This window comes from Ursus americanus, chromosome 16, assembly GCF_024610735.1.
Source record: "Ursus americanus isolate L20-20 chromosome 16, mUrsAme1.1.p, whole genome shotgun sequence".
Taxonomy (NCBI): Eukaryota; Metazoa; Chordata; class Mammalia; order Carnivora; family Ursidae; genus Ursus; species Ursus americanus.
In genome coordinates, this window is record NC_142142.1 from 57,138,623 (window position 1) to 57,156,298 (window position 17,676).

The 17,676-nt window shown below is 46.1% G+C and overlaps 1 protein-coding gene and 1 pseudogene across 4 annotated transcripts in view; one reads left to right on the forward strand and one right to left on the reverse strand.

Moving 5' to 3' along the window:
• The window catches only part of ZC3H12C (zinc finger CCCH-type containing 12C), a 131,829-nt gene that overhangs the window by 72,918 nt on the left and 41,235 nt on the right, over window positions 1-17,676 (reverse strand). Inside the window, exon 1 of one of the 4 annotated variants that reach the window (XM_045797731.2) lies at window positions 661-1,072. The exons of 1 other annotated variant lie outside the window; for it this stretch is intronic. In XM_045797731.2, coding sequence (XP_045653687.1) covers window positions 661-684 — 24 coding nt within the window. In that variant the 5' untranslated portion in view covers window positions 685-1,072. Of the gene's footprint in view, window positions 334-445; window positions 578-660; window positions 1,073-17,676 lie in introns of those variants that run through there. 2 more of the 4 variants (XM_045797732.2, XM_045797730.2) reach the window with 2 other exon arrangements.
• Window positions 804-1,797, forward strand: LOC148108819 (uncharacterized; annotated as a pseudogene).

Genomic DNA, 17,676 nt, shown 5'->3' on the forward strand with positions numbered 1-17,676 from the left:
CCCGCGAGCGCGCGGCGCCGTGGGTCCGTTTCCGTCCGGAGCGCCCGGGCTCGCCTCCATCTTCGGCGTCCGTGCCCCGGGGCGGGCGGGAGTGGACCGCTGCCCTAGGCCGCGGGGCCCGGGTCGCCGGCCTCACCTAGCTCGAGATCCCGGCGAGGACGGTTCTGCCGGCAGCCACAGCGAGCCTGGCTCTCCACCCGGCCCCACCCGAGCCCCCGGAGCCGCGGGCGCTCGGGGCCCCCCTCGACCTCCGGGGGGGCCCCGACCCGCCCGGGGCCTGGAGTTCGGCCAGCGCCGCCGCTCCGGTCCCCGGCCTCTCCGCCCGGCGCTCGGGCGCGGCCTCCCAGCCCCGCCGCCCTCCCCCCCGCCTCGCGCGGCTCCCTCAGGCCGCCGCCCACCCCACACCGGGCCGCGGCCCAGCCCCCTCCCCCACCGCCCGACAAACCTGGGGGCCGCTACCCGGCATGGCCGACCCTGCGAGGAAGCGGCGAGCCGGCGGCGGGGCCCGCAGCAACAGCGGCCACCCGGGCCCTCCCCGCGCGGCGCCGCGCCCGCCCGAGCGCCCTCCCTCCCCGCGGGCCGCGGCCCCGGCGCCCCCTCCCCCGGCTTGCACAACTCGCGCCCCGGCCGCGCGCGCACGCGGAATGTTGCTCAACCTACTTGCGGTCTCTTATGAGCGGCCATCACAACATGCCCTGGAAGCCGGGGCGGCCCCGGGGCCCTGCGGCGGGCGGCCGCGTCTCGCCTCCGCCCTGGGCCGCCGCGGCCGCCGCTAGGGCGCGGGGCGAGCGGGAGGCTCCCCCATGCCTGCCCGCCCGCCCGGCCGCACGCCGGGGCCTCGGCTCGCCGGCCGCCCGCGCCGCTGTTCCGCGGGCGAGAGCGAACCCGGCTCTCCCGCCTGCCGCCTCGCTCCTCGGCCGCCCGCCCGCAGCCGCAGCCGCAGCCGCTGCGCCGCTTCCTCCTCCCCTTCCCTCTTTTCCTTCTCCTTCGCCTCCTCTGGAGCCGAGGTTGGCAAACCAGCACCTGCTGCTGGAGATCACCGAGAACTGAAACAGGAAACCCCGAGCCAAGGGGAAAACCCGGGAGGCGTGGAGAGGGGTGAGGGGAGCCGCTGGAACCTGTCGGGCTCCACCGAGGCTCCCGCGCCTCCTCCCCTCGCACCCCTTCCCTTCCCCGGCGCGGCCCGGCCCGGGGATCCCGGCCTCCGGTCCCGCTCCCCCAGCCCGGTCCAGGAGAGCGCCTCTCCGCTGGGCAACACCTTGTCCTCCCAGCAATAATGCGGACCATTCCCTGGACAGTCTAGGGAACCGAGAGGCTGCCTGCTTAGGGAGAGTTTCCCGTGGCTGTTTGCTTATTATCAATATTCTGTAATGAGGAAAAACCACACCCGTATTAGCAAGACCAATAAGGGAACTTACACAAATGAAGCTGTTGGGATTTCACCCAGGGGAAGGACTTCTTTCGGCAAGGAAACTGGCCTTATTGGAAATGGCAATATGTCAAAATCGAGGTTAAGCCCAGGATAAATCCAGATCTCTTTCTAGAGGTTGGGAGGAGACAGCACTATGCACTGAATTGCAAGTGTGAAAAGCCCCGAGAGCAGATAGCCCTTTTTTTTTTTTCTTCTGTCAATTGGCCAACACCCGGTACAATTTAGGCCAACTTTTCAATGATATTCGAATAATCGTATTCACCTGCCTGTGGAATTATCACCAGGTGCCCCACTGCCAGCCTTGGACAGGATGCATCTGCTTTTGGAGTGAAAGGGAAGGGAATTTATGTGGATTGTGCCCCTAGCATGTGCCACAGACTAGGGAGCCTGCCTTAAATGCTTTATCTCATTTATGTGTCACCACAGCCATGTGAGCTAGGGGTTATAATCCCCTTTATCCCTCAGCAAATGGAGGTTAGAAAAATTTGCTGAAATGACACAGTTTGAATATGAAGAATACAGGTCTGTCTGCATCCAAAGTACAGACTTGTTTCACTGGACCAGAGTTCATGCCTTTGATGACACTTTTCACCCTTAATACAATCATTTCTTGCCTCTCTGATTTGTCTTCAATAGAGCATATATGGTTTAAGCCTGGATCTGTTGAATTTGCTTGGGCTACTTAATGGCAGTGAGATCCCTAATGCTTACTGGGCTAAAGCTTTAGAGTTTCCAGTTCTCGAAAAAAATTAAAAAATTAAAAGTCTGCCTTTATGGCTCAGTTGAGCAGCAGAGATGTCCCCACTTCTTTGGTCAATATTTGTAGCCCTTTGGCTATTGATGACAGGGTCCCAGCTGAGAGAATCCTGCTGGCTGGTACCCCTGGGCAACATCATGCTGCAAGATGAGAGGGGTGCATCTCACTGAGCCTGCTTTCCACTTCAGCAGGCCAGTCTTGGGCCCTACTAAGAGAAATAGCAGACTGGTAGCCTTCCTTGGGGACATGAGAGCTCTCTGGTCCACTTTTCTGGTATCACCTTTAAGACCCTTAGGATGTCTGCTCTCTGAAGCCTGGTCAGTTTCTATTGGCAGGAAGGGAGGGAAATCATCCCCTGTTCACTGAGCCAAACCCTCAGAAATCTCTTGAGCAGTATTAGGGAGTGGCAGGGACCTAAAAAGAGGCTGGCTGGCTAACAATAATTTCAGCATCTGTGGCATGATTTGAGCGACGCCAGGAGTTCCCCTACTCCACAATATATCACCCACACACTCTACGTTATTTTCCTCATTGACTCAACTGAATTCCATTCAGTATCAATTAAGTGTGGTCATAGACGAAGCCACTCTATTAGCTACTTTGGAGCTAAGAGACATGAATAATTATTGTAATTGCCAACATTTTGGGAATGCTTACCATTCTAAGCACTTTGCACGAGCTCTCTCATATAACGTCCACAAAACCCTGTGAGGGATTGAATAACTATCACTGGTTCCATTTCACAGATGAGAAAACTCAGACCAAGTTTACAGTCAGGGAGTAACAGTGCAAGGGTGAGCACACAGTCTCCCTCTGGCATCAGGACCCATTATGGGAATGTGATACTGCAAGTGCCCTTACTTACCTTCCTATGTAGTTGGGGAGACAAAAACATACAAAAGTTTGAAGAACACTAAGGAGACAGGAGAATGGAGGAGTGTTAAATATATGTCATGGGTAATAAATGCAATGACGTTTCAGAGGACAGAAGAGTTGCCTTAAGTTGAAGTGGTGGGGAAGATGCACACAGAAGATGACCCTGGGCTTCAGAAAGAACAACAACAACAAAAAAAAACAAGGCTGGATAATGAAGAGGAATAGTATTTTGACAAACAGAGAGGGTGGGGAAGGGCATTTCAGTGGAACAGCATAAACAAAGATGGAGTGACAGGGAAATGTGGAAAAGAGGGATTAAGGACAAGTAGGAGCAAATCACACAGAGACCTGCAAAAGGAGAGAGAGAGACAGAGACAGAGAGAGAAAGAGGGAGATTGAGGTCAGCATAGACTGTATACAGTGGGGAATTGTGAAGGGTTTTGAACGCAGGGTGACATGGAGAACATCCTATTTTAGGAAAATAAATATTGTGATGGTTACTGGATGGTTTTGCAAGGGGAAGGACTGGAACAGGGAAACATGTCTGACATCCAATATGGCAGAACAGACGTGAGAACTGTTGAAGTAAATAGTGAGGGAGGAGAGGAAGGGACAGTTTAGTGAGACATTAGGACCTGAAAAGCACCGAGTGATTGCATACGCTTGACGAAGATGGACTTAAAGGGGAGAAGTCCAAAATAACTTCTCAAGTGTGAATGTGAAACCTATAGTAATGCTGACTGGAAAAAAAGGGGAAGTTCAGGGGTAGAGGAACTACTTTTTTGAACAAATGTTTAGAACAGTTTGGTTTTAGGCATGTATTTGTGGTAACGGTGGGATATGCATGTGCAAATGTTTTATAGTATTATCTAGAAAAGACAAAGACTTGGGTAAATGAGACTTTTATGTTATTGAGAGAGTATGAAAACTTCAAATGCTCCCTATTATAATAATAACTAAGCATGGTTGTTCATCTTAAGTAAACCAGAATTGAAAGAAAAGCTCTCACAAAAATAAAAAGCTTCTATGGCTCTGAGACAAACAAGCATTAGGGAGATCATCTTTTCTTGACTCCAAGTTATATTTACTTAAAAGGAAAAGAGAATAAATAGGAAAGAAATTTCAAGTTCAGAGAACGTAAGACTGATGAGAGAAAACTTGGAGATCATTTCATCTGGTCCCACTTTTCATTCTGCAGGTAGTGAAAGTGAGGATCAAATTTTTAATGTCTGATGATAAAACTTCAAAATAGGCATTAGGCAAATATGTTTGCCATTACCATGCCATTACCAATTCTGGAGAGACAGCCTATCTGTATTCTAGTTATAAAATCAAGGCTGGACCTCAAACTGAGACTCTGAATTGCACATTATTAAAGAATCTGAGTGGTTGAGGCTCCATAGTAGGCAAAGCCCTGGACTGGCCTGGCCTCACTAGTTAAAAGAGAATGCTTTGGAAAGAACAGATTAGGGGTGGGGGTGGGTGTAGGGGGGGGTGATGGGGGGGGTGGAGAGAATGGTTGCAAGAGCAGCACTTCTTTCTAATACATAGCTCGCAGGGAGACTGCTCCACACCTACATTCACATTTGAACCTCAAAAGACAAGAGTTTCAGATGGCAATCACATCCCACCTGGCTGCCTGAGCCTAGACTTTCCAATGGCCAGCCACCTTCTCTAAGACCTCCAGAGACTTCAAAAGTGATGACCCATAAGTCACCCTCAGATTCAAAAGTGGCACCCCCCCCCCAGCAACTGCTTCCATTCTATCCAGAGCTCTCCTAGTGGTGTCCTAGGTGTTTTCTCATTGAAAATGTGTGTGCCCAGTGGATATACTTGAGGATATGAGAGAACTCTTTCTCCTGCCTCCTCCATTTCTACCAAAACACTTACCTTAGTTGAGACAAAGTCAACAGCCCCTTCCATGTGCTTCATCTCCAGATCTTGGGCCAGCACTTGATATCCTTCAGGTGATGAGCTTTGCACCCATAGCCAGATGACTACTACGATTTTTCATGCAGTTTCTTTTATGTCTTCCAGAGAAGTCCTGGTTAATTCCAACCATGCAGGAAATGTAAAGTTTTCTTAATAGCATTACCCTACACAACCATTTCCTAAGCACATGATCTGCGTAAGACAGACACAGAGGAATAAAACACATTCTTGCCCATGTCCTTCATTGACTGCTTAGAATTGCTTTTTAACGCCGAGTTTGCAGGGAAAGGAAACTAGAGGACACGAGATAGGTGCTGTTGGCCAATCCCAGGACTTCTTTCTTTTGATGAGTTACCACAAGATTCCATATTAGCAGCATGACTCTTTTTTTTTTCCCCCTAGCATTTGTGGGAGGCCACCAGAGAGCAGAACAGCCAGGTTTTCAATATGCTGTGTCATACAGTCATGTGCTCGGCTTTCTACCTGAACCAGACAGCGTGGCTGCTCTCGTTTACCACATTGGGTCAACACAGGAGTTTTGAAAACAATAAACACTTAATGTTGAATTTAAAAATGTTCCTAAGGTGTTGATTGGCTATTTTGACAAGGGCCACACGTTTCATTGCAGCTCACCTTCCTCAGAAGTGTAAAATTTTTGTGTTTTCATATGGAATTTCAAGTGCACCAAAAACATCCTCATCACCTTTGTGAGCATCTGTTGTTTTAAAGGAAATCAGTATACAGAATTACAAATGTACACCACTGAGCTAGCTGGAGAGGGAATTACGGAATTTTCAAGTTAGACCGCATCCTATGTGAAAAAGCACTCTCAGGAGAATATTAATTGCAGCATTATTTGCAAAGGCAAAAAAAAAAAAAGAATAAATATCTACTAATAGGAAACTACAGAAATTGTGGTATCTTCATACATTAGAAGGTCATTCACCTATTAAAGAGAGTAAAGTGGCTTTATGTGTATGGAATTGTTTTTTAAAAAGTCAGGCAAGTATCAGTGTATCTAGTGTGCTTCTATGTGTGTGGAAAAACAAAGAAGATCTCTGCATGGGCTTAAATGTGCACGGTATTATCTCTGGAAGGACACACAAGACACTGGTAATGCTGATTGTCCTGGGCGGGCAGACTGGACAATTATCAGGAAGGAAGAGTGCAAAAGAGATTTATCTTTTATTCTATAACCATTTATAGCTTTTGAATTTTATTTAATTTATTTAAGGTTTTTTTTGTTTCTTTTTTTTTTTTTACATTTTCTTTTTAAGCAATCTCGACCCCAGACGTGATGCTTGAACCCACAACCCTGAGATCAAGAGTTGTACAGTCTACTGACTTGAGCCAGCCTGCACCCCAGCTTTTTGACTTTTAAATTGTGTACTTGAATTAACTATTCAAAAACATATTTTTAAAGTCCACATTTTTCCATGACGTGGGCTACTGTCCACCCCTTTCTATTTGATTTTATAAATAAGCAGATACTATTTTTGGAAATAGTTCCCTGGCCACAAGGAAGAGGAAGTTGCGGGAGTCCTGTGAATTGCACGTGTGCGCTCCGGGGCTTCCCAGGCAAGGGAAAGATACCCGTGGTCATGTGGAAGGAGCGATCCCAAAACTGCTAAAGGCTTCCCAGCCAACACTAGCAGGGTTAGTCAGTGTTTTTACAACTTCATTGCCAAAGGCTCCAGACTCATTCTATGAGGATCTCTGATGGGACTGCTTTACCTAAAGGGAGCGTTCGGGGAAGTTCTCATGAGCAGATACAGGAAAAATTCCTGTAAGCTGCTGGCCTCACAGATAGTCATCAGGAGGCCTGGGGCAGATGGTATTCATCAACTAGAATTATATGTATTTGTTTTATTGTGTCTCCCCAGATCAGAATGTAAGCGCTAGGAAGGCAGGAGCTCTGTCTTGCTCACTGGAGCATCCGCAATTCGGTGCCCAGCATGTAGAAAGCACTATGATTGGCTCCATCCTGGGGACCACAGCAGCCCATGACTCTCCAGCCTGGGGCTGCCTATTTAGTCATTGATCTGTTAGAAGGCAGTACCAACATGGCCAGGGGACCTGGGGTTCAGGCCTCCAGTCTCTGAAATCATGGGCAAAGCAGAATTCAGATCTCAGAAGAACTGGGGAGTTAGAAAAATACTTAGAAGGACAAAAGGCAAGGAACCAACTAGGGAATAGCGGACAAGGTAGGGGGTTGGTTTAGAAAATAATAATAATAATGAAGAAGAGAAGGCAAAAAGAAAAACAACCAATCACAAAAAATTAAAACAAGACAGTTGCCCCAGACTAGCAACTAATAGCACAACAATAAAGGAGAAGACATAGCCCCGTAATTAGGGCTGCAGTTTACAGGAAGAAGAGGATTCTCCACAGAGCACGTTTGCTGCTGAGTCACTGTACCGCTGGAGCCGGGCGATTGGGTTGGGAAAGTCACCTTGATTTAGGGTCTAGGCTGGCTTCAGAGTCTAGGAGAGGGGACAGGTAAGTGAGCCTCCTGGCTAAGGCCAGAGGGATGCAGGGAAAACAGCCAACCTGCACGGTTCCAGGTACTCACTTCTAACCTTCAGAGTGAAAGTCAAGGGGGAAAGTTCCACTGCCAGCTATTTCTGTCTGTACGTAGACATTTCAGCAGATCTTCAGGCAAAGAGCCTCCAGGAGTCAGAAACGAAGGGTCCAGCCAGGCAGAAAACCTTAAGCACATCTCCACGGGTCCCTTAAATGAGTGCCGCGTGCCTAGGACTGAGGCTAAAGAGAGAAATATAAAGCAACTATCTGATGGCTTTCAATGATTTTGGTAGGTCACAGATCACCATCAGGACTTTGGTGGCGGTGAGCTCTGATCTTAGAGAAACTGTTTGTCTTCTGTGTTTTCCATCCTGTGGTCTGTCCAGAGCATACAGGTTTAAACTTAATAGGCAGAGGCGGAGTCAGGCTAGACTTTGGCATAGAGATCAGCTACGTATGGACTCCCATGTCTCATGGCCCTTCATTTGGGTCAAAACATTTACCTTATTTTGGGGTGCCTGGGTGGCTCGGTTAAGTGTCTGCGTTCAGCTCAGGTCATGATCTCGGGGTCCTGGGATCAAGTCTCACAACGGGCTCCCTGCTCAGAAGGGAGTCTACTTCTCCCTCTCCTTCTGCCCTTCCCTGCTGCTTGTGCAAGCACGCGGGCGCGCGCGCTCTCTCTAATAAATAAGTGAAATCGCAAAAACAACAACAACAGCAACTACATTTACCTTATTTGAAACAACGTCACTATTCCCCTGAAATATTTCTCCAGCTTTTGAGTTTCACACACAGAATTCTGGTTTACTGACAAGGGTTAGGCCTTCTGGGTCATCTTTACAAGCATCTGTTTTAAAAGGTCTTTGGTAGTCCCCACTTTTTAATGGAGAACTTGCTAGAGGAATTCAGGAATGTATTTTATTTTGGATAGCTACACGAAGCAGTTAAATGTTCAGTAAGCTTTGGCAAGGACAACTTGTTTACTAGAAGACACTGTCCTAATAAAATGTATTGTCACCACTTTCTGTGTTTACTTTGCTAAAATATGTGTTTGTAAGAAATTTTAGAGTTCGGTAGGATTGGATCTATACAATAACTTGTATTGTCTTGGTAAGTCAATTCTTTATATACAAAAGCGAGAGCTGGCATCTTCCAAGGCTCTTTATAATACATGTAGCTAGCCGACAGTGAAGTTGAGGGTCAAGTACTTCAGCTTCATGGATCTTGAACAAGGGTTAATGGAAGTGGTTTTCACTGGCTTTAATGTCTAGTACCTTGTAGAATTCTAATGTATTATTTTGAATTATCACAAGAATACATGTTCATGGTAGAAAGTTTTTAGGACATGTAAAAATATAAGGTTTCAAAAATACAAATCATCTCCTATCGTATCATGCAGAGATAATCCTTACAATTAAAAAAATTTATTCTATATCTATATTCCACTACCTTTCTTGATTTAATTAAATCAATATTTATTGAGTTCCAGCACTGGACTTTGAATCATAAAATAAAAGACATGGACCATATCCTAAATAAACAAAAATTTTAAAGGAGAGGTAAGACATACATTTGGAGAAAAAAAATCCAGAGAAAACACTAGATTAAATATAATCAAGTGGTAACCTTGCCTGAGTTAGGGACTCATTCAATGAGCTGCGATCCCCAGGATGCAGATCTCAAAACTAATTCTCTGTTCACCTTAGGGATTTATTCAATGAACAAGTGCTTCTTGGGCACCTGATGTGTTCTGGGCACCACTGGGATGTCCCCCGACTTCCTAAAGCAGACTTGGAGAATTTCTAAGCTGAAGGCCGTTACTGCTTCCTTCGGTCCCTCCTGTACCCTGCCAGCCCCTTGTCTCCTCCCACTCACCCCTGCACATTCTCCACCTGCCACACTGGCCTTCTTGCTGTTCTGGTTATCCCCTCTCTCTGGAACACTCTTCCCCGAATATCCACAAGGCTTGCTCCTTAACATCCTTCGGACTTCTGCTCAAATGTCACTTCATTGGAGAAGCCATCTCTCAACACTCTATCTGGATTATCACACATAACTTCCCTTCATATACATTCTGGTCACTATCTGTCCCCTGACCCTGCCTTTTTTTTTTTTTTCTTTTTTAGCACTTATAATCACCTGGGATAGATACAGATACAGATACAGATATAGACAGATAGACACCAGAGATATCTGTATATATAGATATAGATCTCTATTTCCACATAGGATGCGTACATACATTTGTTTATCTGAAGATGAGAATTCGGGGAAGTTTACTTGAATAACGTAAAAGGAGAACAGACATGACATCACTATTGAGATATACCCTAGGAAACTCAGACAGAAGGTAGATATGTAGATGAGACTTTCTTCAGATGTCCCCAAATGAGCACAAAAATGAGACAAAGCAATGAAAGAAGTCTTAGCCATCCCAAGAATCTGCTGCACATCATAATCAGCCAAAAGCGGACCATCTAACCGAGGTGTAATTTATACCACGGGCTCTGTTTTCCCTTGCTTTCTGTGATACCTGTTTCCCTCCTACGTCTTCCATCTACTCCTACAAAGAATTCCTCTCTGACCCAGTACATGTTGGCCCCACACACACGTCCCAGGTTTTCTCACCCGGCCCCGTGGCACTCAGTACCACCTCAGCCTGATGATCGTCACTCGTCTCTGGAGTGCGCAGTACCTGGCATTGAGCAGGTGCACAATAAAAGCACCTTTGTTTATTCAAAATGAATAAATGGCCTTTTTTGGACTTCTTCTACGTCAGCCATTGTTGTAGGTGCTAGAAAAGTTTCCTGCTCCGATAGAGCTTATATTTAAAGATATACAGTTACACAAATAGATGAAAGCCACGAATAAACAAATGAACAAAATAATTTCCCACACTAGCCAGTGCTCTGAAGAAATCAGAGTGGAGTGCTAGCAGGTCTGCGGTGGCTGAGGGCAGTGATCAGGGAAGCCTCTTTTAAATCGCATTTGAGGGCGCCTGGGTGGCTCAGCGGGGAAGTATCTGCCTTCGCTCAGGTCATGATCCCGGGGACCTGGGATCGAGTCCCACATCAGCCTCCCTGCTCAGCGGGGAGCCTGCTTCTCCCTTTCCCGCTCCTCCTGCTCGTGTTCTTTCTCTCTCTGTGGAATTAAAAAATAAAATCTTTTTCTAAAAAAATAAATAAATAAATCGCATTTGAGCCGAAATGATGCCGAGGAGCCAGCCCATGCAGAGCACGTTCCAGGTAGAGGCCACAGCAAGTGCAGGAGGCCCAAGGCAGTACAAGATGCGTGGGTCAAGGAAGAGAATGAGGAGCCTGCAGAGGGAGTAGAGGCTGGCCCCAGTAGATGGTCCCTTGCTCTCCAGCTTGCCCCAGACCTCATGTCTTCCCATTATCTCATCCCTGGCCTGCCTCCTACTTACCTTACCTGCCTGGTTCTTGTAGGTACTTGAGTTTGTCACCCTTCCTTCCTGGTAAATGGCCTTGGCAATAATCAGAAGGTTCCATGCTATGGTTTATTCCCAGGCCTTCACATAGAGTCCTCTCTCTGCCAGCAACACCTTTCCCCTAATACTTTGTGAACAAACATTCAGTGCAGCAATTCATTCCATTCTAGAAAGACTTCTTTGATCTTGTCTATCTGGGTTAGATGTCCTCTCTCTATTCTCCCAGAGTCCCATATGATAACCAAGGCACAGAGACTTTGAGTAATTTCCCCCAAATCATGTGCCAGAGCTGGGATTTGAACCCAGGCTCTTAGCCATAGTGCCCTGGGCCCTGCCTCGTAAGGCTGTTGGGAGAACTACATGGGATGATGCATTCAAAGTGTGGAACATAAGGCCTGACCTTTGTCAAATACTCAGTAAATGTCAGCTTTAATTACAGACACAATCTCTGCCCCTGAGAGGCTTGTGGTCAAATTATGGAGCTAAAAGTCTAGTAGATACATGAGTAAGTTGGAGAAAACACTTGGAATACCTAGACGGATCTTGACCGTAGTTTTAACTGCTTCTCTCATTTGCATTCCTTTCTGTAAAGTACCTGCCACTTAATACTCATGAGGGTGATGCTCTTTGAAAAAAAAATATTAAAAGGAGGAGCAGGTCTTGTGGAAAAAATGATAAAATTCAGTTTTAGACATGGTGACCTTGTCTTCTGGTAGGGCTTCTGGAACATCTAATAGAGGTGACCTATAGGCTGGACAAATGGCTGCATAATTCACTGTTACGGGAGCATCACCCCTGATTCTTCCCTTCCCTCATTTCCACCTCTAATTCAGCAATCAGGCCTGGTTGGTTCTCCTTTCAAGATACATCTGTTCCTCTGCTCTCTTTTCTCGTCCACCACCACCCTGATCCAAACCACCACCATCTCCCTGTGCTTTGTATCTCCATCGGTAAAATGGAGCTATGAATACTGTTTCCCTCTTAGGGTTGCTGTGAGCCTTAAATACGATAATTTCTGTGAAGCACTCAAAATGCTGCCTAGCATATAGAAGAAGGAGAGACCAAAACGTAGAGAGAGGACCAAGATTGTGTGGGACCGAGGAATCCACAGAACAAAATTTCTAGAAGAAAAGTAGTTATCAGAGATTAAGAAGATTGGGAACTTCCAAACATGTTATGTCCTGTTCTATTAGGACATGTTTACATTAAAGTGGTAAAATAGAAAGTTGAACAAGTTTGTTCCAGGCAATCAGTTCATCGGAATAGCGTTTACAACTATCTACAGAAAGGTTGAGTCAATTAGGGTCTCCTGGTTAGAAGGAATAAGAATCAGCTAGCATCTTGTTGACTCAGGTCACCTCTGCTGAGTCAAAATTCTCATGTCAGGCCACCTCATAGGCTGCTGACCCGTCTGTGGATTGGCTTCCTTTGGGATCCGCTGCCCACTGCTGTGCAATCAGTAGAAGCCAGAGAGGGGTGTGAACAGTCACCCATGGCTGGCCAAGGGTTACCCTGTCAGCAAGGGCTCAAGATGAAGCAAGTTCCCTTGGAAGTGGCTCTGGGCCCCGATATGGTGAGAAAACCACAGATGACCCTTACAGTGGAGAGATACAGCTACGTCAAGGAAGAGCAAAAGGTTTGGAGCCTGGTGTCTGAGTCTCAGAAATCCAGTCCCACTTTGAACCAGCTCTGTGCTCTGGGCAATTTAGTGAATTTCTCTCATGCTAACCTTCTCCTTTATTAAGTGGATATGCTTATAATTTCAGAGATGTTTGCTCTGGAAACTCTGTGTGAACTGTAGCCATCTTGGATCACCCAGGTCCCAAGTCACCCTTTTGCTTAGTAGGAGACATGGTTTTATTGATTTATTTTTAAAGATTTTACTTATTTATTTGAGAGAGAGAGATAGAGAGAGCAGGAGCAGGGGAGGGGCAGGGGGAGAGGGAGAGGGAGAAGAAGACTCTTCGCTACTGAGCAGAGAACCCAAGACAGGACTTGATCCCAGGACCCTGGGATCACAACCTGAGCTGAAGGCAGATGCTCAGCTGACTGAGTCAGCCAGGCGCCCAATACATGCACAATCTATTGCCATTCCCTAAGAGGTAGGAAGAAATGGGGTAGAAGAGCTAGTCAAGGCTTCTCTTCAAAGAATCAGACTAACAAACTCTGAGAAGAAAGTCGAGAGAGAATGAGTAAAATGAGGGAAAGCTCAAGGTGACAAGAAAGTTGACCTAGGTTTTCAAAAATCTTCTCAGTGGATGGGAATGACTCCCAGTCAAGCATCCCCAGTGGGCCACTCAGGGTGGAGGGAGAACAGGCTGGAAGCCATAGTATGGGTGTGAGGACTCTAGGACGGGTGAGAGGAAACAGTTAAACACTGATTCACACCACACGACAATACATAGTCATTGCCACCTGGAAGGTACATTCTGGAATTTAGAGTGAGAATGTCCCAAATTGACAGCAAATGTGTTCCCAAGGCTGCCAGCTGCCTTGTGGGGCTTATGTTTCTTCGTTTCCTTCTCTTTTAATCTAGAAGAATGTTGCTGCTGCTTCTCAAACTACAATATATAGCTGGAATAATGTGTTCAATATTTAAAAAAGGAAGTACAGTGAAATAGCCAGGAGTTTGGTCTTATAGGATAGAATTTATTAAAGAATATTTGGTATCTGACATAATTTCTAGTCGGGCTTGAAAGCCAGGCTTGGAGGCTACAGAGCCAGGCACCATGCCCAACATCACACTGCGGAAGGATTCCAGGAAGTATCGACTTCTCTGTTGATGGGTACAGACCCCACAGCTTGTTCCACCATCACCTCAATACGGGCACTAGAAGGGGCCCCTGGAATGGCTGTGCCTCTGGAAAACAGAATGCAACTTCTAGCTCAGCTAGTATTTTTGGCAGAATGAACTCTATGAGGTCTCTCTTTCTTTGGTCCCCAGCTGCTGGTTTGCAATCTGACATGAGCGCATCCAATCAGAGTTTAGACCATGGGCCAGTGCTCTAGCTGCAAGGGAGGCTGGGCGAGCTAGTGCCTGGAATGTCAGGCTTCTGCAGTGAGAGTTGGGCTCTGCCTCTTAAGGTTTCTCAAGCCCAGCAAAGAACTCTGGAGGCTGGGGAGGCACAAACATTAAAAATGTATATGAGGTGTGTCTTCTAAGAATGCTTGATTTTGGTGACCAAACCCTTGATTTAGTTAATACAAGGTATTTTAGCTTACAACTCCCAATCTTCTAGACATCTCCTTTTAGGACCCAGTCCTTGTGGACAACTCCTGAGAAGCCCCTAAGAAAGTGAAAGCAATACTGATTCATTCCTTTTACCTATGTAATTTTTTTTCCCTGTGGGATATCATGTAAACAGCTTTTTACTTCAAAATAGTGAACATTTACTAGCATTACAAATCAAGATGTGTTTTTTTGTTGCCCAAAGATAATTGTTAATATATTGAACAAATGATCACCCATAAACATAATGAATAGGTTGAAGGAAAAGCTTATGCATTGTAAGATATTTCTGTGCATAAGATATGCATCCCCTGGTGATGATAATGATAATAATACTGATACTACTACTACTACTACTAATAATAATAATAATAAACAAGGAAAGGATAGCACAGTAAATATTTGATTTATGCTTAGATTTTTTTTTTTCAATTTCTGCCCAGACCTCTGATGATATATAAATGCAGAAGGAAGCTTCACTCTCTCTTTGTCACCAGTGGAGTGTTTGTGTGGTCCAACATCTAGACCATAAATAATAAGCTTGCCTATTAAAGCTATCTAATAGTCATTTCACAATTGATTAGCGACGCCAGTCTGGACGCAGGTGCATGCACAGGTTAACATTTCTATACCCGTGGCCCCTGTGCACCCTCTGTCAACTCTCAGTACGGCTAATTTGGAGGGTAGGCAGTTTATAAGCCAGATGGGAATTAGACTGTCCTCAAAAGCCGGGGAGATTTTTGTCCATATGTTTTTGGTTGTTCCATAGCGAGACCGTATTTTCCCAAGTGATGTTAATGAAGGGCTGAGTGGCCTTTCGTTGGTGCTTACTCAGTCTCTGTGTTTCCTGTGACTCATTATTGTTTTCCAGCTAGATGCTGTGGCCAGCCTCGCTTTCAATGTGTCATTTTCATTCATTTGGAAACTAAAGAGCTGTGCTTTGCACCACGTCCTTAATGTCAGCAAAGCCAGCTCTGCTGGATTAAAATGCAAGATGTATTTGCAGCTAGTGCAAAGTGCTGCGGGCTGCCTCTCGGAGCCAAGCAGCCACACCAAGCGTGTTGGAGGCCCCCTTCAGAAGGGCTCAAGGGCTGGGGGCCTGGGGCTGGTAACATCTCAAGCCCAGCCATGGCAAGAAAGCTGCCTTTATTCTGCGCCTGGGAAGTACTGAATGGGGCATGTACGGGAGGAGTGGACTGGGAGAATTTGCTATAGAAGGGCGAAATGATATTCACCGCTAAGATCCCTACGGGATGGGCACCTTGTAAGAGGCGAATGAGTTGATATGGATAAAGCACTTAGAACAACGCTTAATCTATTTATACATGTTATCTCATTTAATCTTTACAACAACTCTATTCAGATGAGAAAACTAGGTCCAGAGATGTTAAGTACCTTCCCCAAAGTCACACAGCTCCTATAATAGTTGGGAGCCAGAATTCAAACCCGGTTCTGTCTCACATCCAGAACTCTTCACCTTCACCAATTAACTCAAATTCAATACCTAGAATTATATTTTGTTGGTAATAGGTGGGGGGAAAAGTGTTACACTTCACATGGGGAGGGAAAAAAAGTATGAATGAAAGAGAACTGCCCTATTGTGATATTCAGGGAAAGAAAGGGACCCGTGCTAATGAGACGGTTAGTTCCAGAATGGAGTCCCTGGAGCGACGGCCAGAAGCCACTTAAAACTCTGATGAAGGATTCTGTTGACTCTCATGTTCTTCAGTGTATTTACACTTCCCCAAATTACTTCACTACATAAATAAACCCACAGGTGTAGGAAAAGGGAGCGTGAGATAATCAAGAAAGGAAATGAAGAATTTAAAAAGTCAAGACACGCCAACCCCCAGGGGTAGTTATAATAGTCATGGTGCCCCAGTAGATGTCCAATAAATGTTTTACTAAGGAAAGAATGGAGAGATTGGCTCAGAGTGTTTGAGATGTAGAGCACAGGTGACATGAAAAGAGAACTAAGGTCTTTCTCACCATAACTTAAAAAAATGTATGCGTGTATAATTTTAACAGATGTTTTGAAAAAAACCCTGGATCCTTCCAAGAAGAGAGGTGGTTACATAGAGCAGAAGACTGACTGCAGTGAATTCCACGAGGCCTCGGAGGCTGCAGTTAACACAGCCGCAGGCATCCCGTGCTCACCACAACGATTCGCCTCCAAGCATACACGCTTGTAAGGGCTGAATCCTCTAGGAAGTCGCGCTGCAAGGAAGTGAGGGATGCTGAAGACCCAAGGCCCTGCTGGTACCCAAGATCCCAGAGTCCCCTAGAGTCTGCCGCTAATAAGAAGACAAGGGTGCCTCGGGGCAGCTGGTTGGTCGTTTTAACTCAGTGGGTACAGAGGATGCCTCTCAAAGACCCTGCCCTCCTAACTTCAGCCAGATTTCATTTTTCGGACTTCAAAAATTAGATAGTTGCGTTTCCTTCGGTGTTCCCTTGGCATTTGTGTGCTATGTCATTGTGACGGTCACAGGACTCTGCTGCAGAAGCTCGTTCCCTTGTCTGTCCCTTTTCTAGAGCCTTCGACTGCCTCGTGTTCACTAAGAAATCTGTGCTGCCTCGCACAGTGCTTAGCATGGAGCAGGCTCCTGGCAGACAACTGTTGAATGACTGAAGTTAAGCCATAAAGGGAAAGGCAATTTTCAAGAGAGCCTGGGAGGAGGATCTCTAATTGCAGTTGGTACAGTATGAGTCATTCAAAATCCCTTGCATTTGAATAGCATTGAACTGCAAGGAATTGTGACATTTATACCACTACTAGGTTCAGCTAAAAACCCACTTGTCGTGCATTTACTGTATGCTGGGCCCAGTGATAAATTAGATATGGTTCCTGCTCTTAAGAAGCTGCCAGTCAAGTGGGGGTGAAGTGAAACTGAAATATGGAACTGTACCCCAATGTGATCGACCAATGGTACACGTGCTTACTATGCATTAGAACCTGTTCCAAGTACTCGTATTTCCTTCCCTTGTTTAATGACCCTATGAGATAGATACTATTATTGCCCCCTTTTACAGATCAGGAAACTGAGACCCAGAAAAGTTAAATAAATTGTCCAAGATCATAGTTGCTTAGTGGTAGGGCCAAGAGTTGAACTCAGATTAATTAGAATTCAGACTCAGCTCGAAACCGTTGCCTAATACCTCACCAGTACACAAGAGGGAGGGATTACCTTGGGAAAGGAGAGAAAAGGGAAGGGAGGAGGGAAGCCAGCGGGTATCAGGAAGGTGGTGTTCCTTAAGGGATGATTTGAATAACAGATGGGAATATGGCAGACCAACAGGTTGGCAAAGGAAGCATAAATGGAAGTGCTTGCAAAAGTCGGAGAATTGATAGACATAGTGTGTTCAGGGAACTGGAGTAGTTTACTATCGGTTAGACATAGTGTGCAAGAAACAGAGGGCACAGAAGAGGTAGACAGGGATCGTATCATGGAAATCAGAACATTCTCAAATCAGAACAGTCT